We start from the raw sequence: 10,887 nt of genomic DNA on the forward strand, positions 1-10,887 counted from the left end.
GGATGGATATATAGATGGATGGATGGATGAATAGATAGATAAATGAATAAATGGATAGATAGATAGATAGATAGATAGATAGATAGAGAGAGAGAGAGAGAGAGAGAGAGAGAGAGAGAGAGAGAGAGAGAGAGAGAGAGAGAGAGAGAGAGAGAGAGATGTACAGTATGGATAGATGGATGAATAGATAGATCACTGGATGATGGATGGATGGATGGATGGATGGATATACAGTATGGATAGATATATGGATGGATAGATAGATAGATAGATAGATGGATGGATGGATAAATGGATGGATAGATAGATGGATGGATGGATAGATAGATAGATAGATAGATAGATAGATAGATAGATAGATAGATAGATAGATAGATAGATAGATAGATAGATAGATAGATAGATAGATAGATAGATAGATAGATAGATAGATAGATAGATAGATAGATAGATGGATAGATGTACAGTATGGATGGATGGATGGATGGATAAATAGATAGATCACTGGATAATGGATGGATGGATGGATGGATGGATGGATATACAGTATGGATAGATATATGGATGGATGGATAGATAGATAGATGGATGGATAAATGGATGGATAGATAGATGGATGGATGGATAGATAGATAGATAGATAGATAGATAGATAGATAGATAGATAGATAGATAGATAGATAGATAGATAGATAGATAGATAGATAGATAGATAGATAGATATGGATGGATGGATGGATGGATGGATGGATGGATAGATAGATATACAGTATGGATAGATATATGGATTGATGGATGGATGGATGGATGGATGGATGGATGGATGGATGAATGGATGAATAAATAGATAGATGAATAAATGGATAGATCACTGGATGGATGGATGGATGGATGGATGGATGGATCACTGGATGGATGGATAGATGGATGGATGGATATATAGATGGAAGAATAAATGGATAGATCACTGGATGGATGGATGGATATATAGATAGATGGATGTATAGATGGATGAATAAATGGATAGATCACTGGATGGATGGATGGATATATAGATAGATGGATGTATAGATGGATGAATAAATGGATAGATCACTGGATGGATGGATGGATATATAGATAGATGGATATATAGATGGATGAATAAATGGATAGATGGTTAGCATGTTTAACCCTTAAGGGTCATATTTCTCATTTTAATTTAAATGTTTAATATCATCATTAGCATGTGAATTTGGATCATGAACATAAATACATATGCGCATGAGTTTATTTAGCTTTTTTGTTGGCTCATAAGTGATCATCTGATGTATTAGACAAAATACAATAACTTTATTTAGGATATAAATATTGTGAGTTTATCACAAATTAGGTTTATTCATCAGATCTGTCTCATTTATCATTGCTTTAATTTAATCATCCTTTACGGTTCCTTCATCTATTTAAAACTGCCCAATCATCCGTCATACATGTGGTGAATGCATATTTTGTGCAACGCTAAAACCTTTTAAAACGGTCAATTACTTAATTAGCTAAAGCTGAATATGCTGCTTTGTTGAAGAAATATAGCGTTATAATTAGCGAACTCTCACTTAAGAGCCAGCGTGTGTTCCTGAATGAAAGGGGCTATTATGACCTCATAAGGGGCGAAGTCTGAAGATCATGGGATTATAGTATTATGATAGATTATAGAATCACTTCATCACAATTATTTAGCAGCGCTGCAGAGCTCTCTCCGTTTCCATCGCTGATTATTCTTAAAAGTTCCACCCCATTACAAAGGTCGTAAGAGAGGTCAGCTGGAGGAGACATTATCGCAGATGCTGATTGGTGTGTCAGAAACCTAAGGTGGATGACTTGTGTTCCCTGTGGCTTCTTTTAATAAGACAACAGGATCACAGTGGGCAAGGCTTACACAGGCCCAGGGGGGTCTGGCTGAGTAAGAGCTTATGAATAGGGGGTTATGCCATGAGGGCAGAAACATCTGACCCTGTTGGACACCCCTGCCCACTCATCTCTGGGTACAGTGGGTTGCCCATCAGCTGTATCAGACGGCTACAGAGCCTCTTGAGCCGAATAAGAGATGGGATTTCAGGGAGGCAATAAGTGGCAACTGTGGCGACAGTGGTTCATCTTCTTCCATTCAGGGTTATTTCTAGTGTGATTGGCGTTTGAATAGCTCAGTTTAAAATAACTGAAAGCAATGGATCAAACAAATCAGTTGCTTCACTAATAATCACATATATTAAAGTCTATATTAATGTTTTTTTTCTTGCCGCTTTTTAATCTTAACGATGAATGGATGGATAGAATTGGTAAAAACAGGAGCCAATAACAGAACCAATGTGTTTGTCCAATTTTAATGCACATGAGAGGCTCTGAAGGCAGATAAGCAGCCCAGGTCTAGTCAGATATAGCCTGAGAATGTTCAGCAGGACTGAAAACAATCATCTCTGTTTTATCTTAATTTGACATTTAAACAGTTTGAGATTTTGACCTTGTCTAAGCACCTTAAGGTACTAAGATCTAAAGGGTCATTTCTCTTGATAAGTTAGTAAATCTGGGTGTTGTCAGCATAGGTATGAAAAGACAGCCCATGCCTCCTTATATTGGCCCCTAAATGAAGAAGATACAAGAAGAAAATGGAGGATGCCAAAACCGAGCCTGGATGTAGATCACAGGTGAGATCAGCAAGGATGATAAGTTACCTAGACTGAAACCACTTAAAGACTGTACCTTTCAGGCCCCCTTCTGACTTCTGACAGATCTGAAAAAGCCAGGACCACAGAATCAGTTAAGAACACTTTAAGAAGAGCCGTTTCAGTATTATTAGCCATTTTAAAACCAGACTGAAAAAAGTCAGTAGTGCATTTGCATTTTTTTTGGTCACTTTTTAATCTTAACGATGGATACACGGTAAAAAGTTTTTTGTTAACTTAACAGTTAGTTACTGGCAACAATTATCCTGCTGTATTCAATAAAACAGTAAAATATCTGTAATACTAATTGCAATAGTATTACATTTACTGTCAAATGTAATATATTTTACTGTAACACTAATTACAATAGCGGTACACATACTGTATTGAAAAACTGAAAACAGTATTTTACTGTACATTTGTACCATGCAGAACTACAGTTTTTTAACGTTACTTTCAATATTACTGTATAGCATTTTACATTTATTAATTTTTTTTAAATAGTGCTACTTTATAATGAGTAAAATATGTAAAAAAATTGTACAAGAGTTATTTTAACTGTTATAAAACTGAAACTTTAACTGCACAATAGAAGTTTATTGTGTAAACCATGCTAAAACAGGCTCAATAATTCAATATAATAGAGCAACAAAACACTATAAACAATTGCTAATAGATAGAGTTGGAGCCAATAACAGAACCAATGTGTTTGTCCAATTTTAAAGACTCCTTGAAGAGGGCACCCAGATTTTGCACATGAGAGGCTCTGATGGCAAATAAGCAGCCCAGGTCTAGGCAGGCCTGAGAATGTTCAGTTGGATTGAAAACAATCACCTCTGTTTTATCTTCATTTAACATTAAAAAGTTTAATAATGCCCCCTCATCTAAACACTTTAAGTTACTAAGAGCTGAGGGGTAATTTCTCTTGATAAGTTAGTAAATATGGGTGTCATCAGCATAGTAATGAAAAGACACCCATGCCTCATAATGGCTCCCAATGGAAGCCTATACAAAAGAAAAGGGAGGGTGCCAAAACTGAGCCTTGAGGTAGGCCACAGATGAGATTAGCAATGGAAGATGAGAATTTAGTTTGATTTAAAAGTTTCTGTTGAAGGACTGTACCTTTCAGGCCCACATCTGACTCTAGTCTAGAGACAACAAAATTGGGTAATCATATCAAATGCTGCAGACAGATCTAAAAGAACTAGGAATCACCAGAGCCGGAGGATATTGTTTAACACTTTACGAAGGACTGTTTCGGTATTATTAGCCATTTTAAAACCAGACTAAATAAATGTCAGTATTACTATTTTTAAAAAAGAATACAGTTGATCAAACACAGTTTTTTTTTTTTCAGATTTTTACAGATAAATGGTAGGACTGAGACCAGATGGAAATTATTTAGAATAGAAGAATACAATGAAGAGTGACAGGCAGAGTGACAGCCACTTTAAGATTTAAAATTATCACAGAGGCAGTTAATAGGCACTTAATGAAAAAAGATAGCCTGGCCTGACAGTGTCAGACATTTGTTTTAAACATGTAAGGCAGATGAGATTTAAAGATTTAAAGGGATACCCATAGTACACGTACATCTGCAAGATGTATTTTAAAGATTGATCGGTTTTAAAAAAACATATCCCCACATGGAAACAACCCATATGAGGATATATGCACATATATGAAACCTATATGTAGTATATGTACACATATATGATAATATAAAGACATATTTAAAATGTTGACTTAATGTCTGAAAATAGATGTCTAATAGACGTATTTAAGAATGTAACCTAACAGTATTGGGTGAAAATACTATAGAAGTCAGCACCAGAAACCGTTTGGTTACCCATTTCTCAGCAAACAGAATGTTAAATTTTTATAGTGAACTATCCTTTTAACTGTAAAACTAGGCTTTAAAATATCTCAGCCTTATTTATGTAATATATTTGACCATATGACAAAGGAAATGTCACAGTCTTAATTTACATGCAACTTGTTATAGTTGATTTCTATACAGATTTATGGCCTTTAGTGCAAAAACATTCGCGTAATAATGAAGATGAGGGGTTGTGACCTGCACAATTACTCCCTGCATATTTAACTCTGTCTGATTAACGCAGGAGGGTAAGAGCATCTCTTAAGTCTGAAGTAAGCAGTCTCATCACTGTAGCTCTATCTGTTATTTTGTGCTGCCATCATCATTTAGGTCAATGGGGCTGAAGAGGAAATGGCAAAGGTTATTGAGGAGGGTTTGAGCATGATCACTTCCTCTCGTTTTTACTCCCTCTCCTGTCAAGATGCTTTTTATTTATTTATTTTACTATTTGTTAATGACGTGAAAAGTATTAGCAGTTGTTGCAATCATATTGATCCAATGTGCATGGAGATGAATCATGGATCAGTTCATAGAATTACTCTGGTGCCACCTATTGGTAGAATCTGAGTGCAAGCAAAGCTACAGTTTGTTGACTGATTTATTATTAAATTAATTGATTGAAACAGGACATCAGTGGGGGAACATAAAAGCAAAGAAAACTTAATATTAAAAAATTCTATGATTTCTTTTCTGAATTTTAGCATGTTCTAAAGCAGGGGTTCCCAAACTTTTCAGCCTGCAACCCCCAAAATAACAATGCCAGTGACTTACGACCCCCACTATCTTCTGCACAACAATAGGCCTAGCCTATATAAACACGAGCATGTTGAAAACAGAAAAGTGCAACTAACAACCACGTACTTTTTTATAGCCATTTGTTTAATTTAATATAACCTCATTTGCTGCAGATGACGTTATTGCTGTGTTGTTAATCTAATATAAACAGACTGTGAAAAAAAGCTGATCATTGTTGTTTTTTATGTAACTATTAACTACTATTTTTTATCTTCTGTGAGTTATGGATAAAATATAGTTATTCTAATAGTGTAAACAAATTTATTTGACTTGGAAATCACCAAGCGACCCCCTGTCACTGTCCCGTGACCCCCACTTTGGGAGCCACTTTAAGAACCAGCTAACCTAGCAGACTGTCTGCTTATAGCCAAGCTGGGAGATCAGCTTAAGCTAATACGCGTGGTGCCCACTGGGTCTTAAAAAGTCTTTAATTTCAAAAACTAAAGGCCTTAAAATCTTAAATTCACTGAAATATGGTTTTAGGTCTTAAAAAAATCTTTAAGCATGTCTTAATTTTCTTTTTCTGTGTAAAGCTACACTCTAAAAAAATGCTGGGCTGGAAAGTAACCCAACTCCAACCCAGGCGCTGGGTAACTATATGTGACAGAACCACAGAACACGCGCCTGTGTTGTTTTGACTCACGGGATGGGTTTAGTCATTTAGCCCAGATGCTGGGTTGTTTATTAAACCCCACCAGTGGGGTAGGTTAACCAAGTTGCTGGGTTAAATATGACTTAAACATTGGGTTATTTGTTGTCTCATCCCTTGCTACCTTTATATTTACATATATCCACATTGACAGATCAAAAACTACAATTAACAGTGAAATCGGTAAACCTGTAGCACAATTTATTTAAAGTATTGGTAAAAATTTATATAGGTAATAATATAAGTTTACCTTATAAACATGCTTGCTGCGAGCTCTGGACTGTCTGACGCCGTGATGAGTCCAGAAAGTTCCATGAAAAACGAATCAACCGGTTGGGTCAAAATAACCCAACTCAGATGTTCAAAGGTGAGAGAACCCCATTTGCCCTTTAAGCTGGGTTGACCAAGCATGGGCAACCCAACTGTGTGTTTGAAGTACCCCAGACAACCCACCTGTTTTAACCCTGCACAATTAACCCAAAAATGTGTTTACAGATTTAATCCTGCATTTTTTAGAGTGTACCCAATCAGTACAAATTCATCTGAAATTAACCAATAAGGTTTAATTATCTTCCTTACATCCTTACAGTAACATTTGTGTAGACGTTCTTTGTGTATTTGTGCATAAATGTATGTTGTGCATAAATTTTAGTTAACTGTTATGGTAATAAGAAAATATGTGTATATAACTACAGTTTGCTTGTTTTGACACTATTTAAAATATGTTACTAAAAAATAACTGAATTTTCTTTAAATGTATGCCCACATTCACAAAATATTAACATCAAAATATATGTGTTACAGAGTGTACAGTCTTAAAAATGGAAAATAAAAAAGAAATTAATATAAAAAACATAACAAATAGATAAAAATGAGTACAATCATACCATCTTTAAGAAGATATTAAACAAAAAAATTATTAAAAAACAAGGATACTGCTAATTTAAGAGAGCTTGTTTATGTATTCCCAAAGGGAAGACCAAATTGAGCAAAATCTGTTAGATTTTTGTATGTTTGTCATTGGTAGGTTTTTAGCCATGTAGCAATTTGTGATATCCACCTTTTGAAAGAGCCTGTGAGGCAGATCAAAGTAGCAAAATACATTTTTTGGCTAAATATACCAGGACAATAAATAAATGCATTTTTTTTTTCAAAAAGAGTGTTCATATTAAGATTTAATAATTACCTTATGTATTTTCTTCTGAATTTTTATTTTAATGGGGCAAGTAAGAAAAAATTCACTGGCCTTTACAAAAAATCCTTAGCATTTGCACTCTGGAAATCTCAAAATTTATTCATAATGGTCTTTTAAAAAGTCTTAAAATTGACTTGGTGAAACCTGCAGAAACCCTGATACTAGACTGATTTAAGTTATTATTCTAGTTTTGACTAATATCACACTTTTGTCAATTTTTACTGAAGAAAATGAATCGTTTTTGAGAAAAGCTTTGCCACAAGAGGGCGGCATAGCAGCAATCTAATCGCGGAGACAAAAATGGCGCTGGAAACATGTATAGCTTTTTTATTAGCAGACATGTATGATGCTGAAGATTTCTTGCTATTTAACAAAAATGCGACTCGCAAACGTCGGAGAGCCAGGTGAATTAACGTTTTTACTATATTGTATCGCAAATGTTGGTTAAATTAGTGAAACAAGAGCGACACTTAAAAAGCGCTGTTTACAGTAACGTTACAGCATGCGAATGTTTATATTTCTTCAGTTGTTCAGTCAATCCATATCAACTGCTAATGTTTTTAAAACGGGGTTAATTATTTACTTGTTGTCTAACTGACATTATTCCACAAAAGAATATCTTTGTTCGCCATTTGTTTAAAGAGCTGCTAGCCCTTACAAAAATAGCCTACAGGAATCCTGCAGGATTTTCATATTTTTCTGCAGGAACCTGCTGGTATCCTGTAGGAATTATAAAATCCTGCAGGACAAAATGACAATATGTGCAGGCAATTCCTACAGGTTTTAGAATCATGCAGTACTTTTTACAGGAATCCTGAAGGATTATTTTTTTTCCCCTGCAGGATAGCTGCTGTCCTGCAGGAATTATAAAATCCTGTAGGACACATTGACGATATGTGCAGGAATTTCCTACAGGTTTTTACAATGAATCCAAGCGAGTGACAAATCCTGCAGGATTTTATAATTCCTGCAGGACTTGCAGAAGTTATTTGTTGTAATTGGAATGATTAGTTCAATGTAGTCATTGGCCTATGAACGTTTCCAGCTTGTTATCAAACAATTTCATAACTGTAACAACAGGCAATTCAATAATAACCTATTGTTAAAACAGCTGTCATAATATTATGTATCAATAAGTGGCTCTTTTTGGATTTTAGGAAGCTGTAGAAATTAAAAATGTAAAACAGGGAGTGGGACTTGTTTTTGTTTACATCTATCAAAATGGTCTATACAGCAAATAAGGGAAAGTGATGCGATTTATACTTTTAATATTCATTTATATTTCAGTAGCCTAAGGCTGAAAAATGAAGAAAGTGTTAAAGTTAATCTGAAAAGGTAAGTTGACCCATACATCGTGTGAGAAATATGCTCCATGTTAACATTGTGTTTATGATCAAACATTCTATAAATGCTCTAACATTTTTTACTTTTCACTTATCAGAGAAGATGATGATGGAAAAGTTGTTTTCAATGCCGTGCTGCAAAGCTTGACTATTAGTGACTTTAAGAGTCACTTCCAGCTGACGCCAACTCAAACTGAGGTACTTCATCTAATGCTAGTCCTTCTTGCTAATCCTCATTTGTGTTTTGTAAACAGATTGTTCTTTTTGTGTTTGTAGGAGTTGGTGCAGCTGCTGGCACCGTGTAAATGGGCTGCCATTAGGCAAGAGGGCTGGACCGTGTGGCATGCTGTTCTCTCCAGTCTGTGGGCTCTTTCTACCCAAGAGTCCTACCAGAGTGTGGCAAATCGCTTCCACATCGCAGAGTCTCTCATTTGTAATCAGATGGATGAATTCTGCACACTTCTTACTACCAGTTTAGCTAATCATATTCACTGGCCTCAGGCGGAGGAAGCGGAAATGTGTGTGAAGGGGTTCTTTTCGGCTGTGGGGTTACCAGGTACTCTTTGTGTAGTAGGAACACGTTTGATTTCTATCATGAAGCCAACTGATGTACCAGATGCAGAGGTTTATAGAGACACGGAAGGGGCATATTTTGCCAAACTCATGGCTTTTTGTGACCATAAGGGTCGATTTACTTATGTATCTGCAGAGCATCCTATAAACTGGCATAACTCAAGAGTCCTCTCAGCCACAGAGGTTGGCAAGGCATTGCAGGAAGACCCCATGGCTCTGCTACATGGCAAACACATCTTAGGTGACTCCACCTTCCCACTTTCAGAGCACTTTTTAACTCCTTTTCCTGATTATGGAACATTTGGACAGAAAAAAGTATGTTATAACCAGAAAGTGAGGTCAGCTCTTGCAGTGGTGCAAGGCTCCATACATACTCTGAGATCTTGTTTTCAGAGGCTCGGGTGTCTGCAGAAGCACTCAGTTTGCCAAACCAGTTTGTCTGTGAAAGCATGCTGCATTTTATACAACATGTACCTAGAAACTTATAATGTGATAGTAGACTGCATGGATGATGATATACCACAGAAACCTTTCCATGAACTACCCTATGGACACTCTGGAAGTCTTGGTGGAATATCTAAAAGACAAGACATTGCAGCCTCACTCGGGCGAACTGCTAAAAAAAGAAAATCCATGCATAATTAGATCATTATTTTCAGTGTTGCATATGATAATAGATGTTATACAGTGCTCAGTATATATAAGTACACCCCTCACAAATCTATCTTTTAAATTCATATTTTCAATAGGAAGCTGTACAATAATATATTTGGTGATATACATTAGATTAGTCAGTACTGAAGCCAAATCTGGAGCTTATCTAACAAAATAACTTACGAAAACGGTCAAAAAACTAGTACACACACATGTAGGTTATAAATATGTTAATAAAATATTAAATACAAATTTTAAAAAGAGGAAAAATCGAGAGAAGCAAAAAATGTAAACATTTAGTTGTAAACATTTGTAGGTTGTAATGTTTTTTGCAATATTTAGCTTGAATTTAATTGTATTATCTTTGAATTTCGAAATATGTTTGGTGACTAAAATATAATTTTAATAAATATATCTGTTTAATAAATCTGTTTTGTTCAAATGCGCCAAAATATATGTTCACTGAAAAATGGATAAAAACATTCTTTTTTTAAAAAAAATGGGGTGTACTGAGCAATTATGCTGATCACTGAATGTTGGGGGGATAGGGTTTAAAATAAATTGGGGGGGGGGGGGGGGTGGGTATGCAGAATTGTGATTTAATTAAAGGACAGTTTGCCCAAAAATTTAATTTTGTCATCATTTTTTTAACCTCCACTTGTTCCAAAACTAAGTTTCTTTTTTTCTGTTAAACAACAACAACAAAAGAATATTTTGAAGAATGTTTGACTCACATTTTATTTTTTTGTTCCTGCTATGGATGTCAATGGCTGTTGGTTTCGGACATTGATCAGAATATCTTGTTTTGTGTTTAGCAGAAGAAAGAAATTCACTTGGGTGAACTATGCCTTCAAGAAACACACAAATTCTTCCAATATTTGAGTTTTAAAACCTGGAGTATTTTATTGACCTGTTGTAATTATTATTATTTTTGGCAATAAATGGCCTAAATGATAATATTCTGTTTTTGAAGACAGCTTATTGGTAGTTAATGAAATAAAACATTCATTAGCATTTTACTCAAAACAAGTAGGGCTGGGCTGATAAACTATATTATATTGAATCGGTATAAAACTTATGTCAATAACAATGATAAGCTC

At 35.2% G+C, this 10,887-nt stretch overlaps 1 protein-coding gene across 2 annotated transcripts; it reads left to right on the plus strand.

Annotated features, from left to right (window-relative positions):
• The first annotated feature begins 7,511 nt into the window (after positions 1-7,511).
• On the plus strand, positions 7,512-10,191 carry si:ch73-257c13.2 (uncharacterized). 2 transcript variants are annotated; one of them, XM_056481452.1, is made up of 4 exons: positions 7,512-7,621; positions 8,508-8,552; positions 8,659-8,758; positions 8,837-10,191. In XM_056481452.1, exons 1-4 carry the CDS (start codon positions 7,518-7,520, stop codon positions 9,776-9,778), a joined length of 1,191 nt encoding a protein of 396 aa, XP_056337427.1. In that variant the 5' UTR covers positions 7,512-7,517; the 3' UTR covers positions 9,779-10,191. The 2 variants fall into 2 exon arrangements, with proteins under 2 accessions (XP_056337427.1, XP_056337426.1); XM_056481451.1 differs by having other exon boundaries at positions 8,505-8,552; positions 8,837-10,190.
• Positions 10,192-10,887: the final 696 nt, after the last annotated feature.

This window comes from Danio aesculapii, chromosome 20 (assembly GCF_903798145.1).
Source record: "Danio aesculapii chromosome 20, fDanAes4.1, whole genome shotgun sequence".
NCBI classification, from domain to species: Eukaryota; Metazoa; Chordata; class Actinopteri; order Cypriniformes; family Danionidae; genus Danio; species Danio aesculapii.

Coding starts and splice junctions, on each gene's coding strand:
- si:ch73-257c13.2 (XM_056481451.1), top strand. CDS start 7,518: ATGGCGCTGGAAACATGTATAGCTTTTTTATTAGCAGACATGTATGAT. Junction 8,553..8,658: donor GTTAAAGTTAATCTGAAAAG/GTAAGTTGACCC, acceptor TTCACTTATCAG/AGAAGATGATGATGGAAAAG. Junction 8,759..8,836: donor TGACGCCAACTCAAACTGAG/GTACTTCATCTA, acceptor TTGTGTTTGTAG/GAGTTGGTGCAGCTGCTGGC.